At 47.7% G+C, this 22985-nt stretch overlaps 4 protein-coding genes across 8 annotated transcripts; 3 read left to right on the forward strand and 1 right to left on the reverse strand.

The window, feature by feature from the left end:
• Window positions 1-206: 206 nt before the first annotated feature.
• zgc:112982 (uncharacterized protein LOC503771 homolog) lies at window positions 207-8416 on the forward strand. 3 transcript variants are annotated; one of them, XM_058059432.1, is made up of 10 exons: window positions 207-438; window positions 971-1014; window positions 1096-1686; window positions 1852-2628; window positions 5065-5240; window positions 5311-5431; window positions 5509-5557; window positions 5632-5808; window positions 5879-5931; window positions 7882-8416. In XM_058059432.1, exons 2-10 carry the CDS (start codon window positions 980-982, stop codon window positions 7901-7903), a joined length of 2001 nt encoding a protein of 666 aa, XP_057915415.1. In that variant the 5' UTR covers window positions 207-438; window positions 971-979; the 3' UTR covers window positions 7904-8416. The 3 variants fall into 3 exon arrangements, with proteins under 3 accessions (XP_057915415.1, XP_057915413.1, XP_057915414.1); XM_058059430.1 differs by lacking the exon at window positions 7882-8416 and adding an exon at window positions 7264-7853 and having other exon boundaries at window positions 5879-5981; XM_058059431.1 differs by lacking the exon at window positions 7882-8416 and adding an exon at window positions 6583-7169 and having other exon boundaries at window positions 5879-5981.
• Window positions 4904-10917, reverse strand: lipib (lipase, member Ib). Its single transcript, XM_058059445.1, has 10 exons — window positions 9876-10917; window positions 8768-9159; window positions 8601-8709; window positions 8424-8525; window positions 8260-8349; window positions 8031-8198; window positions 7874-7963; window positions 7695-7803; window positions 7459-7632; window positions 4904-7379 (listed from the first exon to the last, which is right to left on the reverse strand). Exons 1-10 carry the CDS (start codon window positions 9925-9927, stop codon window positions 7295-7297), a joined length of 1371 nt encoding a protein of 456 aa, XP_057915428.1. The 5' UTR covers window positions 9928-10917; the 3' UTR covers window positions 4904-7294.
• On the forward strand, window positions 8505-17227 carry cip2a (cellular inhibitor of PP2A). Of its 3 annotated transcripts, none has more exons than XM_058059424.1 (22): window positions 8505-11296; window positions 11895-11996; window positions 12450-12597; window positions 12667-12779; window positions 12930-13024; window positions 13095-13191; window positions 13271-13393; window positions 13480-13625; window positions 13708-13783; window positions 13916-14155; window positions 14252-14414; window positions 14498-14630; window positions 14695-14794; window positions 14863-14981; window positions 15049-15247; window positions 15326-15400; window positions 15549-15659; window positions 15747-15943; window positions 16011-16124; window positions 16187-16269; window positions 16356-16495; window positions 16927-17227. In XM_058059424.1, the coding sequence occupies exons 2-22, from the start codon at window positions 11895-11897 to the stop codon at window positions 17071-17073; spliced, it is 2721 nt and encodes a 906-aa protein (XP_057915407.1). In that variant the 5' UTR covers window positions 8505-11296; the 3' UTR covers window positions 17074-17227. The 3 variants fall into 3 exon arrangements, with proteins under 3 accessions (XP_057915407.1, XP_057915408.1, XP_057915406.1); XM_058059425.1 differs by having other exon boundaries at window positions 11940-11996; XM_058059423.1 differs by lacking the exon at window positions 8505-11296 and having other exon boundaries at window positions 11623-11996.
• Window positions 17228-17271: 44 nt separating this feature from the next.
• chrnd (cholinergic receptor, nicotinic, delta (muscle)) lies at window positions 17272-21605 on the forward strand. The gene is made up of 13 exons (XM_058059438.1): window positions 17272-17405; window positions 17519-17675; window positions 18109-18254; window positions 18327-18371; window positions 19137-19246; window positions 19313-19468; window positions 19544-19653; window positions 19731-19931; window positions 20118-20229; window positions 20305-20419; window positions 20495-20705; window positions 20778-20896; window positions 21415-21605. Exons 1-13 carry the CDS (start codon window positions 17319-17321, stop codon window positions 21595-21597), a joined length of 1752 nt encoding a protein of 583 aa, XP_057915421.1. The 5' UTR covers window positions 17272-17318; the 3' UTR covers window positions 21598-21605.
• The last annotated feature ends 1380 nt before the right edge of the window (window positions 21606-22985 follow it).

A 22985-nucleotide genomic window follows, 5' to 3' on the forward strand; every position in this document is an offset into this window, starting at 1 on the left:
GCTTTTCACATTTCTAAATAAAAGCAAAATATACTATTGGCTTTCCCCAAAGCCCTTCTTTATCCTTTCTTTAGTTGTGCAAATAACAACTAAAGAATAACAACGGAAAACAACTAGAAAAAACACCGTTCCTATCAGGTTAGCATCGATCAAATATTGATCCCGCCATTAGTATCGCTATTTGCATCCTCCCGCCCGCCCCGAGTTTGACCCGGAAGTGAATGTCTGTCGCTCGAGCTAAGTGCTGCGTCACACAATAACCAAGGCGCACTCGGCCATTTTATGAAATAATTTAAGCGGCAAAACCATAAATATTGGTTTAAAATTATCCGAGCGTGTGAAATAACAGGGCTGCCAACTAAATGACTTTGTGAGTTATTGTTATGTTTGTGTGTGCTTCTATATCGTTGCTGTAGTCGAGGCTGCCCGAAGACGCAGGTAAGACGCTAGTTAGCATTTGTTGGTTTATCAAACGTTTTGTTGTTGTAGTAGTCGAATTGTGCTTGAGGGCTTTGTTGAAGCTACTTTTGTGTAATTTAACACACCAGGGCAGTTTCCCAAAGGACTGCTATCCATTTGTGGCGGTGAGTGCGTGTTCTAGAAGACGCCATCTAATTTACCACGACGCAGTCGAATGTTCATTTTATATATGCTGTGGGAGACAATAAAAAACATGAAAATAAAACAATAATTTTTTAAACAAACATAATCTAGAGTGGTCTGATTATTTGCTAAAAATAACATAAAGTGGGTAAGTTATTCCCTGACAACAGGTGTGTATGGGGTATGTTAAGAAGCCATCTGAACATAGCGTCAAACGCTATGATTAGTTGGAAGCACAAACTGCACACTGAATGCGCTACTACTTCATTTTGAGTAATATTTGTGTACTTCACAGTTCTTGGGGAGATGTAACAGGTGTCCGTCATGTTCCGCCTGTACTGTGTTGACACCTTTTTCCTTATCTTAGAAGGTTGAAATGTCAAGACCAAGGTCTTCGTCACCTCAAAGCAGGTAGCTTGACTGACACCTAAAGTCATGTCACATGTTCTACAAATCACTAATGTGCAATCTTCCGATATATTTCCTGTCCAGGAGGCCCTCGTGGAACGACCGTGGATCTTACAAGGGCTTTGCAGGATACAGTAAAAGTCGGTCTGACTGGAGTTCCGCTCACAGAGATGAAGATCACAGGTTCCGTGATGGCATGATCTCGGAAGGCCACAGAAGAGCCTCCCCACCTCCACAGGATCACATTTGGCGTCACCAGGATCAAGATGGGTATCACCGTGGGAGGCAATCACCTCGTCGTGATGCAATGGACCGCCGTGTTCCAAGATCTCCTCAACGCGATGGAGGATCAGACACGGACAGACAAAGAAGAGAAGACATGCATTTTAGTAATAGGAGTTGGGCACCATGTTCCCCTCCGAGGTTCTCCAGGGAGCACTTGGCCCCTAATTCTCACTCGGATCACTCAAAAGGAGCACCGGGCTGGCGGAGGGAGGAATGGGGGCAGGGCGGCGGGCGGATCAGAGATGGCAGTCCCAGTGTCAGGTCAGATGAGCACAGAGGAGGCAGAAGAGAGAAGAACGCTGAGGGTCCTCACAGAAGCAGACCAAGAGAAGATCTGTGCCCCCCTTGGAAGAGGCCAAGAAGAGAAATGGAGCCTCAGCATCACAGCGGGTAAATCTGAAGCTAACTGAAACGAAAAAGGGAAGCAAGAAATCAGCTTCCGGACTTCTTTTTTGTGCTCTTTCATCTTCTCATTTTTCTTCTTTTCCTGTCCTAAAGTAACGTACATGTTGAGATGATGTTGACCACTAATGTCGCCTCCTCTCGCTGTCGCAGGTTCAGACGGAACAACAAGGTCTTTGGCGAACCAGCCTTTGAAGGAGACCACCGCGGGGGTCCTCCATATAAAGATGCTCACGGATCAGGACCATTTGCGTTTGACCACGGTGACTACAACCGAGACAACTGGAAGCCACCCAAGCAGGAACATTTGGACCATGGAGACCATGACCTCAACCAGCATAGAGACTCTGGTACACGGAGCTCCTCACAGGAGCGATTCAGGACATCAAATAACAAGCTTGATGTCCATGAAGATTCCCGAAGACACCCCTTTGCAGAGAACTGGAGGGGAGACTATGAAAGCAGGAGGAGCCCACCGCCACAAGAGCGGGCAAACGTCCCAAGATTTGCCAGACGCGGTCACACAACCCTAAGAGGGAGGGGTGGACATCATTCTGCGAGAGAGAAGTTCAGTCGTAACCATGTCAGAAACGTCGGACCCCCGAAGTACCGGTCGAACTTTCATCACTTTTCCCGGGGGTACCATGGAAATGCTCCAAAGGATCAGCGAGTGGGATTCAAACCCCATGAGGAAGCTCTTCACTCAAATGACAAGGAGGAGAAGAAGGAGCAAAACTGGACAGGGGAAGATGGACACTTGGAAGAAACCAGGGCTGCGAGTCTGGACCGACACCTGCGAGGGGACAACCCGGGAAAGGAGCAGAATTGGCCGGGTGACGGCTGGGAGGAAGAGAAGTCCAAAAACATGACGGTGGTAACGGAGGAAACGCTAACCATTAAAGTGGACATGAGCCGGCCGGTGCACAAAAGGTAACGTATTTAGTTTGATTTCAACCTTTCTTGTGAGTAAAAACGACACAGGAAGAGGAAAGGGAAAAGCAGGTAGGGAAAGACGTGGCGGGAAGAGAGTTTGACATCGGGAATGACGACGATGATGACAACGAGGAGGACAGCATGTGGCAGAATTGGAATTTGACCACCTGTTAAACATCTCATCATGCCTTCTCATGTTTCCTCATGATGTCACATGAGCCACCCAAAGTGGTGGAGGAACATCTTCGATTTGGCCTGCTCCTGGATTCATGGGAATTCAACACTTCGCTGCAAGTGCTCTGAGGAACCACATCCATGGATGATTGGTGCACAAGAATCTGACAGCTGCTTCTCCTGCATCCTTGATGACTTGAAGGTGAACCATGGAAGGTGAAGAGATGTTGTAAAGACTATTCGAGGATGAAATCAACATTCACGGATCATCAGGAGTAGCTAAAGGTGGCCTGGGAATCGGCGTCAAAGCACTCCTTATATTGGGAATATAAAGATGCAATGCATTTATTGGCCATTGGCTCAGTCAATTCCAGAACATGGACCCTTCTGCTTGGGAATGAAAGTTGGTCTGATATGGCTAACCAAAACGCCGCCACCGGTTGCCAGCGGCCATTTGACAACCAGGAAGCTCATCTCATTCAGGATGGTGCCCAGAGAGCTGGAAGCGTTTGTTCTGATTGCTTTACAGAGGACCTTGTGAGCAAGGCTGACGTAGCGCAACATGGCTGAATTAGGAATTGAAAAGGAATGGCACAAAATGGTCGCTCTTCTACGGAAACACATTTGTAAACATGTTACAAATTGCAGTCCTCCTGAAAAGCATAATAGCATGAACGCATCTTTGGAGCATGCACGTGAGGAGAACCAGGAAGGAAAATGTTGTGTCATTCACTGATTGGACCACCAGGAGTATTCCTTCATTCATTAATGGAGTCGACCACATGTCCACATGAAGACATAACAAAGCAGAGGAAGGTTCAAGGGCAAATGTGAGGTTAAAGGCCCCACATTTTAAGCGTGGAAGAAAAGGACCTCTACTCGTGGTTGAAGTTTGGTTACATCACCGTCATTTTCCTGGAAAGATGAAACGCCAGCAGCGGTCGGGATGAGGAGGAACATCACAGCCACAAAACAAGTGGCGCTCTCACTTTTTTAGATGAGATTGAAGAAGGGGGGGTTGGAGTGAGCCTGCCTGACTTGGTGCCGCACGTCATCTACCCGAGAGCCAGTGAAGGATGTTCTATTTGCTTTTCTTTGTAGAATGTGAAAGAGAAATCCTCCGGTGTGGAAAGAAAGTGCGTCCCAAACAGGTGAAGAACGTGGAAGAGAAATGTTCCAGTGTGGAAAGAAAATGTCTCCCAAACAGGTGAAGAATGTGGAAGAGAAATGTTCCAGTGTGGAAAGAAAATGTCTCCCAAACAGGTGAAGAACTTGTGGAGAAATGTTCCAGTGGAAAGAAAATGTCTTCCAAACAGGTGAAGAACGTGAAAGAGAAACATTCCAGTGTGGAAAGAAAATGTCTTCCAAACAGGTGAAGAACGTGGAAAAGAAACACTCCAGCGTGGAAAGGAAATGTGCCCCAAACAGGTGAAGAACGCGAAAGAGAAACACTCCAGCGTGGAAAGAAAATGTCTTCCAAACAGGTGAAGAACGTGGAAAAGAAACACTCCAGTGTGGAAAGAAAATGTCTCCCAAACAGGTGAAGAACGTGGAAGAGAAACACTCCAGTGTAGAAAGAAAATGTCTCCCAAACAGGTGAAGAACGTGCAAGAGAAACACTCCAGCGTGGAAAAAAAATGTCTCCCAAACAGGTGAAGAACGTGGAAGAGAAACATTCCAGTGTGGAAAGAAAATGTCTCCCAAACAGGTGAAGAACGTGAAAGAAAATGTCTCCCAAACACGTGAAGAACAGGAAAGAAAATGTCTCCCAAACAGGTGAAGAACATCAAAGAGAAACACTCCAGCTTGGAAAGAAAATGTCTCCCAAAAAGGTGGAAGTTGTTGCTTCCATATCAGGAGGAGAAATCTTGGCAGGGGACGCCACAGAGCCGCCAAGAAGCAAATGGTTGAAAACTGGAGCGAATATGTCTCATCACAGGAAGTACATCAAGCCGCCATGATGACAGGAGCCATATATTCACCTTACTGTTCATGCTCAAGCGTATGAACGTGGGTTAGTTTGTGTAGGAACACTAGGTCATGAAGTATTGACCTAGTCAGGTAAGTAGGTTAGAGTTTTTTGTTTGTTTTAAAAACGACAACCCGGTGAACGAACATCAAAATCCTTTCCTTGCAGTGTGCTAAATAAGTTTGGCCACGCCCCCATGCCTCCCCCATCTCATCATTCCTCACATCTTTCTCCTTATCTCCGTCCCTAAATCTTCCGCTTCCATCTCGACCTTCCCTCCCCCTTTGCAGCAGCACGCTGTCTTATTCTGCAGATCGCCAGCTCTCTCTAGACCTGGTCAACGTGGGCCGCCAGCGTCTGGACTTCTTGCCCTCCTCAGCAGAGCCGTCCGGGAGCACCCAGGAAGGCACCGTGCACACTGGAACATTTGCACAGGAAATCATCACACTGGTTCACCATGTCAAAGGTCAGCGTGTCTCGCATGGCGTAAATTTGTATGCGTAAGTGGAAGTTCCAATGTACTTTGTCTCCTGCAGAGCTCTACTTTAAAGGCGAAGGCATAACGCTGAACAAACGCTTCTCCGCTCCCCAAAAAAGCAGCCACAGTGAAGAAGAGAGTGTGGGGATGACTTTGGACCAGAGGTTTTCGTCCAACCAGTACGCCACCCGCCGTGATGTCGGAATTCTGTTTTTATCGTCCACTTTTGACTTGAGTCTGTGGCCTCTCTCTGCAGCTTCAACGCCAACGTGCCTGCAGAGCCTCAAGACGACCTCTTCCCCCACGTAAGCAAACGTGCCCTGCCTTCTCTGACACCACCAGACTTGTGTAGACATCATGTCGCCACGTTTGCCTACAGCAGCCCACGCATGGACCGGGCGACCTGAGGCACGATCTGGAGCGGCGGCGACAGCAGCGTCTCGATGGCGTGACTATCACCATACCGGGAAGCGGCCAGAGAGGCGCGCTAAGCACGGTGAAGTTCGGCGGCGATGATGTGATGATTCCGGAAGTGCAGGGTTGGGAGCTCAACATGGTGAGTCTGAAAGCTGGCTTGACCTTTCATGAGGCACGTGGGCCGCCAAACTTTGACCTTCTGTCTGTAGGGTTCCAGGAGAGGAGGAGCTCCTCACAGAATGAACGCCGGCCCGCCACAAAGGTACATGAACCGTCAACCCATGAGGGGCCAGAACCAGTACAGCAACGCAGGTGACTTAATACTTGAATAGTCCACACTAACTAGATAACTAACTCACCAAAAACATAAAGACTCCAATTAAAACGTTTGTATCCAATAAAATCTAATTAGCATAGGAAAAATGAAAACAATGTGGCTGTAGGCAACCCCCTGATGTAGTGTTTCTTTAATTTAGCAATATGGCACTAGGTGCATTTGAAGTATCCATGATGTGTGCTCTTGAATGGAGTTAAAACATTGGCTACTGCCCTCTAGTGGCTGCTTAGTGGTAAGACGGTTGGTCCTGAATTAGTTCTACCTTGACCCTCAACCTGGTGAGGCTCAGTGAGTCGCTTTTAGAAATCTTTTTCTGCCTCTCGGTTGTGTAACAGCCTCAGTAGAGCCCTTGACCTTTGACCTAGTGACTGTTTCCCTGCACCGTGGAGCTCGTCCAATCCCATTTCCTGCGCTCGCTCGTCACTGCCCACAAGGCAAAAAAAAAAAAAAAAACTCCTCCACTGTTGTGTTTGAGGGCTGATCCGCATTAGTCGCCGCCTCTTTGACTTAACCTGAATGTCTTTTTCCCTTCCTTCTGCTTTGTGTGTGTGTCGCCGCCGTCGCCGCCACCCACAGGTCCCAACTGGTGATGGCCAACCCACCGTTGGCTCGGAACGCCGTCTGCCGACCCGCTCAAGAAGGTGCCAACAAGTGGCTGTCATCACATTTTGTCTGCTTCACCCTCCTGTCTTTGTTTGTATGTCTTTCCCTTCCTTGTCGTATCTTTTCGCTCTCCTTTGTTTCGACACATTTCAACGCTGAAATCGTTAGCTGGTAGCAGATCTAGTTTATTTAGATCTGACACATTTAAAAGTTATAGGAATAAATGAAAAAAAAAATCACCCCAGCTTTTGTGTGGCGTTTGTAAACGGTATAAATGATACAGTTGGAGAGCTTGACTCCGCCTCCAACACACACGCTACGTCGTAACACACAGGAAGTAATGACTAAAGGCACAAACAAAGTAAAAAAACAGCAAAATAGAATCTGGAAAACGTGATACAAAATAAAAACCTTAGTGTAAAATGCAGCCTAGTTGGCAAGAAGTTGGTTTCTATGAGTCTTCATGAGGTAAAACGTCTTTAGCTGTGTTTCAGTCTGCACACTTCCACACTTCAGTACCCGGATGTTAAATGGTGAGCCCGAACCACCATCAAATGAAATGAAGTGAAGTGTGGAGGTGTGCGAATTGAAACATAGCCGTTCTTTCGGTCCACCGACATATCCACCATGCAATGTGACTTCCTGTATTCACAGAGGTCTCTTATGAAGGGTGAGAAGGCGGCAGTTAAAGGTGGGAATCGCACGACAACGGCCTGAATGCCACTTCCGTGTTCTCCTCCATGATGATATCAAAGCGGCACATCAGCGGCCTAATGGAACGCAAAACATCAGTTACACATGGCTGCCTGTCACCCTTCTGGTCTCGAGGCCGTCTCCAGTACCACTCACCTTTCAGGTCGTTCCAGCGCCGTCAGTCGTATCCGCAGCAGTCTGATTTTGTAGCGTGGGCCGATCACATTGCCGGTGTTGATGCGTAGGGAGATCTTCTGCACGTGCGGCAGGTCCTCATCGAACTGGGCCAGGAGACGCGTGGACGTGAACTGCTCGAAGCGCAAGAGTTTGCTGTGGAGGGAGGTGTGATGAGACCACGGTGGATACATGTATTAGAACCGGGGGGTGCTTACTGGTCTATCCGGGCCTCAGTGATGGTCCTGCCACTGTGCAGGCGGATGTAGACCACACCCCAGCGGAGGTACTGGTTCCACGTCACCATGTCCACCCTGTAGTTGAGTTCTGGCACACATGTATAACAAGCGCTTTGAGAATCCGAATTGTGAATGAAAATAGAGGTCATGTGACTCACTTCTATAGGGGAGGGTCGCTGTGGTGCTGAAGAACACTTTGGTCTGCCCCAAACGCAGGAGGCTTTCACGCCATTGGCTGACGTCGTAACCTGAGAGGAAAAGTATCAACCCATAAAGTCCACGACTGTGAGACAGTACTCCATTTTTAATGCTCACCAAGTTGGGGGCAAGGGGCGGGCTTAAAGGCCTCACACTGCATGCACCGCCCATCCAGGAAGTCGGCATAGGAGGAGCACGGGTAGGCGGTAAGGCTGCAGGTTCGGTTGAGCGCGCACAAGTACAAAAACATTGACCGCTGGTGGTCACACACGAAATAAGACTTTCCTGTAGAGTGGAGAAGGGGGTTCATGCCGCTGCCGACAAGACGTTGTGTTTATGTGCTTACCGGCAAATATGGTTTTGGGGCACCCTGGTTGGTCCGCACCCCCGTTGGCGTAGAAGTCAATGTGACCGTGAGCACCTCGCAGGCCAAAAGCTGCAGCACAGAAATTAGGGAGCATGTGTAAACACAAAACTGGTTCTGGTTTTGGGAAGTGTTGTTGGACTCACAATCCATGTCTGTATGCAGCACGTCAACAAACATGGCGTCCGACGGGTCCAGTCTGTCGTCTGGAGTGGCGCTAGTGAAGAGGGGCCCCGCTGGGTCCAAACCTGGACCACAGGCAAACAGAGTTAATCTTGCAGTATTACAGGCAGTGCATGTGAGATTTTATTTTTATTAATTACCTGTGATGCGTCCAAGCTTTCCCTTTAGGTTGGCGCCCACATACCCAGCCAGGTGAGCCCCCAAACTGACCCCAATGAGATGAAGTGAGCTCAACGAGGCTCCTTCCTCCTAAGGACACATTCCATCTTGAGCTCCCATTTGCTGCCATGTCCACGTGAAGGCTCACCTGCATGCTCAAGATGAACCCTGTCAGGTTGTAGGCCGCCTCCCTGGTGTAGCTAACGGCGGTGATGTAGTTGAGATTAGCGGCCCCCCGGTTCCAGTCCACCACAATCACGTTCATGTCCTCCTGCTTTGCCAGCAGGCGCACGAGGTGGTCGATCCAGATTGGCGGCGCCCCAGTGGGGCGGTAGCCGTGGACGATGAAGGCGGTGGGACGGGAGAGGTTGAAGAGCGGCTGCGAAGGGAAGAGGTGGTGATGGAGTTCGCGGCCGCAGTCCAGGTTGGAGCGCGTGTAGAGGAGCAGGCGCACGTACAGGCTGGTGCCCATGAAGCAGTGGGACAGGTTCAGGTCGGTGAAGTTGTCGCAGGGATCATCAGCACCCGATTCCTCCCAGCCTAGACCAGGCATGTGGAGAGCGAGACTTACAAGTCGGGTATGCAGTATCAATTCTTTATTATTGTCAATTTGTTCCAGGTAAATTTCTGTACAGTAGGATTCCTTATTGATAAATTACCAGGAAATATTTTTGTAATGTGAACAAAGGAAACCTGTTCACAACATTTTTTTTGCAGTATTTTCGCTCTTGAGACTTGAACTAACAGGTGTAGAATCACCTTTTACACTTGTATTACCCAATGAAGAAGCTACAATGCTCAGGTGTGAGTGGTGGCGGACAGGAAGTTTCGGTTTAGCTTGTGAATAGCGGGCATCTGTTGCAGTACATTCATTTTATAGCTCAGTGAGTTCCATAGTTTTATCCCACGTATTGATATGTTAATTAAATACAAATAGAATCGACAAACATTACTACATGATGAAAAAAAACAAACAATCCAAAGTCCCGGTCTCGAGTACGTTTTATGGGACACTGGAGGTACTCGGGTGCGACACTGCCCTCAATCGGATCAGCCTGCTATTAAAAACACCTCATCCTTCGACGCAAGAGGTGATTAGTGTAGTCAATCAAAGCAGGAGGGTGGGACCACTGCATGGAGATGGAAGTAATTAACGCCATTACTGTTACTACTTCACTAAGAATTTAGATTGCATATTCTGGGAATGTTTTTCGGATTTGCTATTTAAGTCGTGGTGCAAAAAATTGCCATCTTACCTTGGCAGAGCACGAGGACTCCCAGCAGACCCAGGTGTCTGCAGGACAGCATCCTTCCGAGTTTCTCAGGGAATGACAGCGAGCGGCGTTCCTGGGAAGATCGGGCTGAGCCTGTTGGTTAAGAAGGCAGGGAAGGCTCCTTGTGGGAGGAGCTAAAAGTAAGAGTAGGAGTCGGCTAATCATATGGCTTATTTTGCACACCAGTAACACCATGTCCAAGCATGCCTCTGCTGGTAGCTGGAGGTACGACATGAGGCGTTTTTTTCGGGTTTGGTTTAGGCCTATCAAACTAAGGGTCCTTGTGGTCCACAAAAGATGTCCGCGAAGTAAAGGGAGAACTCGCCTGGTGGTCCCGCAATGATTTCCATCCCAGATTAGTGACTGTGAGGGTTATTAATAGCTTCCAAAGGCGGCCCTGCCCTCTAGAATCGGCACCGACACATATAATTTAGCTTGCTGCATGCTGGGAGTACTTCAAAGCTGCTGGCATTGTGAGATCCGCGTGAAGTCAACACACTGGGACACTCTCAAGTCTTCACCATCTTGAGGACTTGAGGTCCAGAACTTGTGGACAGCCAGATAACGGATCAGGGAAAAGGTCACAATGTTCTGGCTGCCAAAGAGCTTATTAGTTGAAGCAACCCCACGTCACATACACAAACGTCAGTCACATGACTTGGCAAAGATAGGAGATTAGAACATGAGACGTGGGTCTGATCTTATTTTGAATGGAAACTTAATTGATCTGCAGATGATTGACAGTCTGCAGCAGCTTCTGGCTCTTTTAAAATAAAAGGCACTCAGGTTAGTTTAAAAAAAAAACAACCAAACATATAGATTATTTTACACTTGTGGTTCCTTAACAGTACTGCTGTTGCCGATGGTGTCCATTAGTTCTGTAGGTAGCAAGACGACCAGGACATTGGTGCTGCTTGAGGCTGAGGCTGCAGGTATCTCAGGTGGAGCGCCACGAGACGGAGATTGGACGCCGCCTCCTTTAAAGCCTCAGACGCCTTCGCTTCCCCTTCGGCTGCTATCATCTTGGACACAACATGAAAAACGTTACTTTCAACTACCGGTACATGTTCCCGTCACGTCCACCATGACTTGAAATAGGTCACATGACCTTCACTTGAACCTATAGCGGCTCAGCCTTCACACAGATGGCGATGTCAGGTCAGAGTGGGCCGGCAGACCCAACAACATCAATCTGTCCAGGCGGCAACAGACCGACAGATTGTGGTGCACTACTAAAAGACCAGACTTCTTTTCTGGTACCTTGGCTCTCGTTCCTTCCTGGAAGCTGCAGCCTCTGAGGCCAGACAACACTGGAGACCGGCAGGGAAGCTCAGGTTCGTCACAGCGACCCGCTCCACCTGGACACCCCAGCAGCACTCAGCACCATCTGCAGGAGAAGACAGGTATTGCATGCATTCCTCATAGAATTAATATCATTAGCATTCAGTACAACTGTTTTTACCGCCACCTATTGGGCTTGAGTGGAACAGCAACATTAGGAAGACCAGAAAGTTTTTAGTATAGAAAGACAAGCACATAATAGTAACGTATAATTAAATAATACTTAATTACACATAAGTATAATTAAATTATCCTTTATTGTCTATAATGATTGGTACAACACACGTTGCTAAACTGCACACCATACTAAGCATTACGGTGTCAGTAGACGCCCATACCCCCCCCCCCCCCTTATTGCTGACTTGGTTTGTTCCTCTCCGGTTCGAAGCTGCGAGCGGGAGGAAGTTGCTGCCGTGTTGCCGGAAGTTGGTGTCCATTCAAAGGCATGAAGTGGCTTCAAAGTAGCTCAAAGTGTAATAACTATCTCTTGCTTTTATTTTATTTCGGTGTTGAATAGAACTGAAAGTCGTTTTAGAAGCTACACAGACTGTTAAACCGACTTTTTTGCTAGCTCACCGTGTTTTTAACTTGAACGCCGGGAATCTGAGGCACATTTAAGTTCTGTTAAGTGACATTAAGTGGGTCGTCGTTCTTTTCGAGATGGACGTGACGACAAGCTTGAAGTCTCTTCTACTCGCCATACAGCAATATGGAGAAGGCAGGAGCGCTCACAATGCTGCACAGCTCCTTAAACAAGTGGAGGTAATTATCTGTTATTTCTGCAATATATATGACTTATGTACTGTACTGTATTTGCATGCTAGTATATAGCAGGACTTAATCCCTGAGTTTATAACGATATATCAATACGTACGATATATTTGGACACATATATAGAGCAAAAACACATATTTGTGAAAATAAACATATATAAGAACGGAAAAAATATTGTATTCCAATACAATATTACCCTGATATTGATATTTGGATCGAGCCTTCCGCCTTAACCATATAGTACACTTGATAGAATCAGTCTATTGATTGGTAATGTTTCTGTATGCCTACTAATATATAAAGTAGTATACTTAAATGGTACCATTGGATAATAGCAAATGGAGGAATGCAGTGTTTCCTATACTGTCATTTATTTGCAGTGGCCCACCACAAATACATTTTGTGCTCCCTTCCAAGTGTCACAAGTGTGAATGTTTGCAGGAGATTTCTTCCCTCAAATGCGAGCAGCTGCTGTCCTCAGGCCAGCTTTTACCCACCGAGTGTGTTCGCAGCCTGGTGGAGCTGACGGGGAACCCAAACACATGCCCCACCTTGGCGAGTGCCATCATCTCCCTGCTGGCTCAGCTTGGTACATTCTGGCAGTGTCTCATGTGACTCATTAAAATGTGTGTTAAACTGGCCTGCCCATTATTTTCAGCTTGCGATGATGACAGCAGAAGGATACTTCACAGTAGCTTCAACCTCACCAGCATCATGGCATCCGTCATACATCGGCACAGCGCCACGCCAGAAGATCCTCTGGTACTTCAGGTTAGACCCCTGCCGACCTCCATTTTGCTTCTGTATAATAAAGCGTGTTAAAGCATGTTCATCTATGGCAGCACGGTGGCCTAGTGGTGAACATGTCTGCCTCACTGTCAGATGTGTGCTCGTAATGTCGTTTCATATGACCACTTTAAGAGTCTACAGTTGCTGCAGAAGCTGACCTACAGCACCCGTGTGTTCCCGTCCACCAGCTACATTCACGAGCTCATCGGCTTCCTCATGACCAACATGTAAAAACGGTAGCAGATAAGCAGCGAACGTTTCCCTGCCTGTCACTCACATGGATCTTTTCCGTCGCAGCCACTCCCAAAATGACGACATCACCATGCCGTGCCTCGGCCTGATGGCCAACCTGTGTCGGGACAACCCCACGGTGCAGAGTCACATCAAGTCACTGGTGGGTTTTAATTAAGCAATGTTGTTTAATCATCTTATTGTGCAGTAAATCTCTTTTACGTGCGTGTGACCTCTTGCAGGATAACATCAAGCCCTTTTATCGAACGCTCATCAACTTTCTGGCTCACAACAGCCTCACTGTGGTGGTCTTCACATTGTCCATTCTGGCCAGCCTCACTCTCAACGAGAAGGTTGGAGAAAAGGTGGGTGCTGAAGCGGTCGCCATGCACGTTTTGTTTGTTACACAGGTGAAAATCTTTTCCTGACTCATGGTATGTGTCTTTGTCAGCTGTTTGATGCCAAGAACATCCACCAGACCTTCCAGCTGGTCTTCAACATCATTGTGAACGGAGACGGCACTCTCACTCGGAAGTACTCTGTGGACCTTTTGGTTGATCTCTTGCAGAACCCTAAAATTGCAGATTATCTCACCCGGTACCACAATCACACGCACACGCACATTAAGGTTTGATGTGTACAAGCAGTGTCATGAGCCAGGTGTGTTGTGGTCTCACAGGTATCAGCACTTCTCAGCATGTGTGTCTCAGGTTTTAGGACTGCTGCAGTTAAAGGATTCTGACTCTGCGGCCAAGGTGAGTTGTGTGTAATTAGGTTTGTTTTGTCCTTGAACTGTGAGGAGTTGATCACATGATCACTAAAACACCTGACTGTTTGGTGCCGGTCATGATATTGAAGAAGATTCAAGTCATGTTGTGGGTCTGCAGGTTTTGGATCTGCTCCTCGCCATGTGTGGCGTCTCGGGCCTGCGACCGCTGCTGTGCCAGGTCCTGTTCAAGCCAGCCGCCCCCAAACTCAGGGCGACGGGTCGTAGGCAGGCGGCGGCGCTTGGAGGAGAACCCATGGCGGAGCCGGGGCTGGCACTGGTGCAATGGCTGAGCTTGCCTGTGAAGGGCGCCGAGGGTTGCTCGCTTAAGGCTCTGCAGCTGTTGAAGGACCTGCTGGAGGTAGTTAATACATTAATAGTTAATTTTTAATACAGTTTTCATAGCTCCCTCTGCTGGTCGCTGCATTGATGCTTGTTTTGCGGTCTTTCTATCCAGGAGGCACTGGGAGCCGCCTCCGTGTCCGATGGCGTGCGCAGCTTCGTGGAAATGCTCCTTCCCGTCCTGCTTGGCTTCGTCAAAGATGCGGACCCCGCCCACAGAGACGCTCCCCTGAGACAACACTGCGAGCGCATCACTCATGTCAACGACGTGCTGCTCGATATCCTCGCCGTCACACCGTCGTCGGCCTCTCTGTGTTCCTTGCCACGTTTTTCTTGTGCATCTAAGCCTTAACTCGTCCACTCATGTGCGCCGAGGACGCCACGCGGGCTCTGGTGTCCAAGCAGGTGAGCGCTCAGCTCTGCCTCTCGCAGGTGGAAATGCTTCTTGCCGGTTGTCATAGCAACAACCCTCCCGGCTCGGACAACAACCTCAGGTGAGTGAATGGTGCGTAAAAGTCCTCCACAGTGGACATAACACACGTGTGTACGTGTGGACAGTCAGGTCTGTGCCGAGGCTCTGCTGAAGACGTTGGAGTTGATGAGCAAACTGAGGCAGCAGGTGAAGGACATGGAGACCAGCTTCTATCGCACACTTCAGGTAGCCTCCATCTTTCTTTTTGTCTTCGTCCTACGGTAGTCCTCACAGTCCGTGTGTCTATCTGACAGGACCAGAGGATAGCCACACCCCTCTCTCAGGCCCTGACCTCTCATCACAGGGAGCACGTGCAGACCGGCCTCGCTCTCTTATTAGAGGCCACGGCCCTCCCGGACTTTCCGTCCCTGGTGTGAGTATCCAGTGATGTGTAAAATAGTCCTAGTGTCTGCGTTTATAGTCCTGATTTCTCCTTGCAGTCTTGGGGAAAGTATCGCCGCCCACAATGCTTACCGCCAAAGGGAGGCTGACTTGTCTGTCAAGCGCATCGCAGTGCAGGACATCCCTGCTCCTTCTGCTCTTCCTTCTTCTCGCATCAACACCAGTGGCCTGGAGGTGTCCAGCGCATCCAGTAGTGGCGTCCACAGCCTGGTGGACAAGCTCCACAGTGGCTTGGAGGTTAAATTGATATCCTGTCTCTTTGTCCACTTCCTGGTTGCCACTTGTACTCACAAAGTGACCCATGTCTCCTTATAGCTGCAGGAGCAGGCGAAGGACGGCCATGTGTCTGACATCATTGACGTTTATGAACAGAAGCTCGCTACCCTCGCTGTGAGTCATGAACAAGTCCCGTTTTTTAATCATAGCCAAGTTTCCAAGTGTGGTCCTGCTGGAGGTTAAAACCCCAAAGGTTGGCTGCCAAAAAGTGGCAACCACAAGATGATTCCATGTTTTTCCAAAATGATGTTCTTGTTGTCAGTCGAAGGAGAGTCGCCTCCAGGACCTGCTGGAGGCGAAAGCTGTGGCGCTGTCTCAGGCTGACCGCCTCATCTCTCAGTATCACTTCCAGCGAGCTCAGGCCGAGGCTGAGGTGATGTTTGCCCCCCACCCACCCCACCAAAACTTCTAAAGGCGTGACCCTGCATGATGAGTGATGATTATCTGATCTGGAACGCAGGCTCGTAAGCTGGCCAGTCTGCTGAAGGAGGCGGAGCGGCGGCGAGAGGAGCTGCAGGGCGAGCTGGGCGGCCAGCTGGAGGAGGTGAAACGCTCCAAGGCCGACATGGAGGAGCTGCTGCAGCACAACGCGCGACTGCAACACGACTCAGAGGAGCATCAGGCCCTCAAAGGAAGCTACAACACCCTGCTCAACAGGCGAGAACCCGGGACCATACCCGAGTGGAGGCAGTAATCGCAGTACATCATTTTCTCTGCGTGTCAGGTTTAACGAGAGCGAGCGGGTCCTGAGAGAGCTTCAGGCGGCTCACAGCAGCCTCGTCAAACAGCTCGACACGCTGAGGAAGACCCACGAAGCACTGCAGCAGCAGCACGACAGGTATGCGGCATTTCACCTCGTTTTTTTTGCGCACCTGACTCCTCACTCCTCACTGTCGCCAGGACGGCGTCATTGCTGCAGGAGAAGGAGAAGGAGATGACGTCGTTGCGTTCAGATCTGCAGCTGAAGGAGGATGACATCGAAGGTGAGATGAAAAAAAAAAACTCACAAATTTGTGGCGCCACCTGCAGGCCATATTGGGAACAACTAAGTAAAATGAGTTGTCGTTAGGTTTGCGAGGTGAGCTGCGGGCACACGGTGAGAAAGCCAGGGTCAAGGAGCAGGAGAGGAGGGAGATGGAGGAGATGTTGGACGTTCTTAGGAAGGAACTCAACAAGACGGAGCAAGCCAGAAAGGATGCTAGCATCAAGGTAATAAGGTGTAATGGTCATTTTTGTGATTCCCAGTATAACTGGAATCGAAGCATTATCCTCAAGAGGGTCGCGGGGGTGCTGGAGCCTATCCCAGCTGTCTTCAGGCGAGAGGCGGAGTATACACCCTGGACTGGTGGCCAGCCAATCACAGGGCACATATAGACAAACAACCATTCACACTCACATTCATACCTATGGACAATTTGGACTCGCCAATTATGTTTCCAATTCCAATGTTTTTGGAATGTGGGAGGAAACCAGAGTCCGGGGAGAACATGCAAACTCCACACAGAGATGGCCGAGGGTGGAATTGAACCCTGGTCTCCTAGCTGTGAGGTCTGCGCGCTAACCACACGAATGCCGTGCAGCCGCAGGGGTCACAATTAAAATTCTTTTAAAAAAATGATAATGATAACGGTATATTCCAGGCGTCGTCTCTGGAGCTTCAGAAGAGTCACCTGGAAGGCAAACTGAAGCAGAAGGAGGACGAGCTAAGTAAGCACTCCGCCATGATCGCCATGATCCACAGTCTGAGCAGCGGCAAGATGAAAAGCGATGTCAACCTCTCGCTGTGAGACGCACAACACCACCACAATGGAAAAATGACATCAACTTTATTTTAAACATCACATGATGATTTCTTTAAAACTGCTTTTTTTTTCTATGTTTCTATTTAAAGAACATGTCTTGTATCTTTTAGTATTTGGTCAATAAATGTTGATAAATGTGCTCTTTTGTGTAGCAATTGAACATTTGCACAATTTAGTACCCAAAGAGACCTGTGTATAGAATAGAATTGTGTTGAGTTTTATTATCTGTTATGTTTAGTTTGCTTTCAATGAGGCTGTTTTATGTTTGTAATTGTGCCTGTGGCTGTTTAATGCTGCTTTGCTCAAAGTTCATGGAGGTAAGAAACTTAATGAAAAGTTCAGTCATTGTTTTTGTCGCACCACAGAACATTTAGGTGTTGGTGGCGTGCTGGTTGTTGCCTTCTATTTTCTGCCGCCTGTGTTTCTGCAGCTGCCGGCTGTCAATCCAACGTGCTTTGGCAGAAGGTCAGCGGGCGGAAGGACGAGCGAGCGTAACCGACATTTGACAACATTCAAGCTCGACATGAAGCCTCGACATGCTGCCGCCTCCGCTGCTGCTGTGTTTCTGTTCTCACTGCTCTGGCCTGGTCAGTAATGATACGTTTATTTATGATTTTTTCAGTTAGCAGTACTATCAGATCAGTTAGGGGTCACTTTGGTTAACCTCACCCAGGAAGGGTTTTTTTGTTTGTGCTTAACTTCCTGTAGAAAAGTCCAAAAACTCAAATTTGAATGAAACATACTGTGTGTGCTAAAGATCCAGATGGTGGTAGAAGTTCTCTCACAATGACTAATGTATAAGCCTTGGTGGAGGTATTTTTGTGTGTGTGTGTGTGTTGTGGATTAAAGCAGACTTGCAGGCCGAGTGGAGGCAGCTGCTGTGAAATTGGAGCTCGCCTTCTTTCTTTTCTCTACCGCTTCGAAACAAACTAAAAAAAGTCACATGATGGAAAGCGATGGTGTTGTTCTTCAGGTTTTGTGGTCTTTGAGTCTTCTCTTCTTTTGTGCGACTCTTTGCAGGCTGCTGGTGCAGGAACGAAGAGGAACGCCTCATCAACTTCCTGTTCAAGGAGCGCGCCTACAGCAAGGAGTTGCGTCCCGTGCAGAGACAGCAGGACGCCGTGGACGTCTACCTCGCTCTCACCCTCTCCAACCTTATCTCCTTGGTAACCGGAAGGATGGATAGATGTACAGGACTTGTGTTGGCGCTCATGCAGCTTCTGTGTTCCTTTCCGTAGAAAGAAGTGGACGAGACGTTGCTCACCAACGTTTGGATCGACCATGTGAGTTTGCATGGAAGATGTTTCTTTGTTGTCTCAAAATGAGTTGCAAATCTTCTAATCATGAACCATTGGACACTAAGGGACTGTTTTTCTGGCAGACGTTATCGTTGTATTCACACATCAAAATGTTTACCACAAAGAGATTTACATTACACCCCTACTTGTAATAGATGAAAACCCTTTTTCATCTGAGAATAAATGTCGCTCCGGAGTATAAGTCGCACAAGGCCAAAAATGCATAATCAGGTCGGAAAAAAACATACCAAAGTTGCATTTTTTGCGGGTAATTTATTTTAACTTCTTGACCAAAACAGACATTACGTCCTCTTGGAAGGCAAGTTCTAACAATAAAAGAATAGAGAACAGGCTGAATAGGTGTAAGATATGCTAACACAATGCTAACTGTTACACAAAAAACAAACATGAACAGAAAAGGTGTCCAGTCTTTATGTGACATAAACAGTTTTTTCATTTATAAGTCGCAGGAACAGCCAACCTATGAAAAAAAAGTGCGACTTATAGTCCGGAAAATACGATAATTAGGAGTTAAGGACAAATGTGATTAATTTTGCCCCAATTACTCAGAAACATTTAAGGGACTGACAAAACATGGCCGCCGTCACAGAAAATGGCTTTTCAGTGGAACCTAACTCATTGTTTGTAAGTCAATGAGCATTTGTCGTCATGGTTATGGGGATTACCTGCGTGCTAGCCGTGACGACAACCCATATTGGACGCCACAAATGTAATTTGTGTGTGTGTTAGACATGGACGGACTACCGACTGACGTGGAACACGACTGAGTTTGACGGCATTGACATGCTCCGCCTCCCGTCCAGCATGGTTTGGCTGCCAGAGATTGTGCTGGAAAACAAGTAATTATTTTACTTGAAATAAACCTATTTATGACCCCAATTAACCACGACCCCCCCGCCCCCAAGCAATGATGCCCAGTTCCAGGTGGCCTACTACAGCAACGTGCTGGTGAGCAACGATGGTCTGTGTTACTGGTTGCCTCCCGCCATCTTCCGCTCATCCTGCTCCATCAATGTCAACTACTTCCCCTTCGATTGGCAGAACTGCACGCTCAAATTCACGTAAGCCGCCACGACTATTTTTCATCAGAAGATGGCGTTTTTCCACACAGCAGAGAAAGATGCCCTCCTTTGCAGCTCGCTCACTTACAACGCCAAGGAGATCAGGATGCTCCTGAAGGAAGAGAGCGACGATTCAAGCAAGTGGACGGTGGAGTGGATCATCATCGACCCTGCCGGTTGGACAGGTAAGTTATCTCGGTCTTCTCGTCTTTTGCCGAGTGTCTCCACAAGCACTAAAAATCGCCATTCCCTTGTCCCGCAGAGAACGGCGAGTGGGAGGTGATCCACCGTCCGGCCAAGAGGAACACCTACAGACACATTCCCATGGACAGCAACAAGCACCAGGACATCACCTTCTACCTGATCATCAAGCGCAAACCTCTCTTCTACATCGTCAACATCATCATCCCCTGCGTGCTCATCTCCTTCCTCGCCTCGCTCGTCTACTACCTGCCTGCCGACAGTCAGTGCTGCTTCTTCACCTATTAATCATACTTCAATCAGTAGGACAGGAGCTAAAATAAATAACGCTAATTAAAGATCCTCTTGCTATTCAAAGAACCTAGTTGAAAATGACACTAACGTCCAGCAGGGCCCTCGCTAGTGAAGTTCTGCTCCTTCATTCATGTGTGTGTGTGTGTGTGTTCAGGCGGCGAGAAGATGACCTTGTCCATTTCGGTCTTGCTCGCTCAGTCTGTCTTCCTGCTGCTGATCTCTCAAAGGCTGCCGGAAACTTCCATGTCTGTTCCGCTTATTGTCAAGTAAGCCACACTGACATATACACACATCCATGAGCATTTTTTTTTTTTTTTTTTTTAAAGCTTGATGTGTCTCAGGTACCTGATGTTCATCATGGTGCTGGTGACGGTGGTGGTGTTGAACTGCGTAGTGGTCCTCAACCTGCACTTTAGGAGCCCGAGTACTCATGTCATGTCTGAGTGGACCAAGACGGTAACCCACACACACACACACATAGCACCAAAGACAAAGTTAAGGACGACAACGACTATTTTGTCTGCACCACAGTTCTTCCTTGAGCGTCTACCTCGCATCCTACGTATGTCCCGCCCCGCCGAGGCGGAGCCATACTGGGATGGAGCGTTGCCACGGCGCTCCAGCTCGGCAGGCTACATCGCCTCGGCGGAGGAGTACTACAGCGTCAAGTCCCGCAGCGACCTCATGTTCGAGAGACAGTCGGTGAGACACGGCCTCACTGCCCGACCCACGCATGCCTCAGGTACGCAAACACGGACCCCCCGAAACGGGTCGATAGATAAGGAACAGTTGAACACCCTGAGGTCTTTGCCAGTGAAAAAGCTGCAGGAGGACGGCGGCATCACAGAGCAGCTCTACGGGGAAATCAAGCCGGCGGTGGACGGAGCCAACTACATCATCAAGCACATGCGCAACAAGAACGACTACAACGAGGTGAGGCGGTGCATGGCCGCAAACCATGATGATGTGGCGTTTAAGTAAAAAAAAAAACATGGTTGACAACCTCCATAAGCATGTATGCAGCCATTACATTATCGTCATCCCTCACATTATCACTGTTCAATTATTGAAATGAATGCGACATTACCTTACATTACATTACATTACCTTAACACTGCATGAAGTCAGCCATGGCATGTCCCATATGATGGAGTGCAAAAAAAAGTTCTCCTCACATCCTGTGCGGAAGTGGTAAGTTTTTGGATAAGTTTAGAAGAAAAAATACATTTGAGGATAACTGGTTAGCTCGTTAGCTTGATAGCTAGTGGCTGATTGGAGTCCCTGCAGCATGAGTGGCAATGTGGTGTAAACAATGAATAATTGGAGTGTAAAGATGACCATAGGGGTGTTATTTCATATTCAAGGGGCTCTATGACGCTAACATCTTTTACACAAAGCTAGGACGTTGGTGTTTTGTTCAGATAGCTTAGCATATACCGTAATGACTGCAGGAGAAAGACAACTGGAGTGGCATCGCTCGCACGGTGGACCGACTTTGTCTCTTCCTGGTTACCCCGGTGATGACCTTTGGCACCATCATCATCTTCCTCATGGGCCTTTACAACCACCCTCCACCTTTGCCCTTTGCTGGTGACTCCTACAACTACAGGGAGGAAAACCCACGTCTGATGTGACACACACACACACACACACACACACTCACTACACACGCACATATGCACACATTCTAATTTTGTTTTGACTTTGGTGCTGTTTTTTTTTCTGTAACTTGAGCTCACTAATGAAATTTGAGCGTTGCCATGGAAAACACCAAAGAAAGCGTCCATTGGTTTTGTATTCTGGATGTGAACGATCATCACAAAGTAATCGAGAGGGCGACAACAGCGACAAAAAAAAAAACATTTATTGTAAATGCTGCCATTATAGCCGGGGCAGTTATTTACCAAACCCGCAAAGAGAACAGGGTGTTAGCTGTTAGCTGTGAATGCTGAATTTGTGGGGATCCACTGTACTTTCACCCTGCAAACAAATGTAATGAACATGTGCGAGTTCCAGACTGAAACAATGTAACAAACGCTCATAAACGGCTTAAATTTGCCCAGCAACATTCAGCATTGAAAAAGCTGCCAGAAGATTTTGTCCACGGGTTCGAATGTTTCACTCGTCCTTATCGTCGTCGTCTTTGTGCTCCATGTCGACATTGTAGTTGCTCTGCGAGTTGTCCTTCTGTTCTTTGTCCTTGGTTTTGTCAATGCATTGCACTGGGAAGAGGGAGCACCGCATAGTTATTATCAGCTTCACACCAATCACTCCTCCTTTTGACGTAACTTGGCACAGACTCACCTTTACACAACAGGTATCCTGTGATTATGTAGAGTACAGCCAATAAGATCAACGCCATGACGAAGTAAAACCTCCACCCATAATCACCTGACGGAGGAAAATGTAGTCTTTTGTTGCCAATACATCCAAAATATTGATTGTTGGGCAATTTTTTTTAACAAATAATAAGGAATATGCTAATTGGGTATTGGTTATGTATTTCTGCTGGGATACATATACAGTAAACCTCGGATATATCGGATTCAATTGTTCCCACTGGTTTTGTCCGATATAAGCGAAATCCGTTATATACGTATACCGGAAAATGTCCGTTTTACGCATATATTGGATTTTATCCGTTATAAAAAGGCACTTCCTTGACTATGTTTCCAATGTACCTGGACGTGCAGGCAACACTGCAAATGACGTCGTATAGCGGCCTGTCACGATTCGGCGAATCGGAGCGCCACGATGCGGCCATCCGATATATGCGAGGGAAATTTAATGGAAATGCATTGGAACGGGACTGGACTTGTCCGAAATAGGCGAAATCCGTTATAAAAAAATCCGATATATGCAATGAATTTTTATTGGAAATGCATTACAGAAAAATTGGTTCTTTTTTATCTGTCCGTTGTGAGCGAATTTCCGATATATCCGAGTCCGATATATCCAAGGTTTACTGTATATATATATATATTATTATCTGCCTCCAAGTCCACCACAAGCTTATCACCTG

This window comes from Doryrhamphus excisus, chromosome 21 (assembly GCF_030265055.1).
Source record: "Doryrhamphus excisus isolate RoL2022-K1 chromosome 21, RoL_Dexc_1.0, whole genome shotgun sequence".
In the NCBI taxonomy this organism is placed as follows: domain Eukaryota; kingdom Metazoa; phylum Chordata; class Actinopteri; order Syngnathiformes; family Syngnathidae; genus Doryrhamphus; species Doryrhamphus excisus.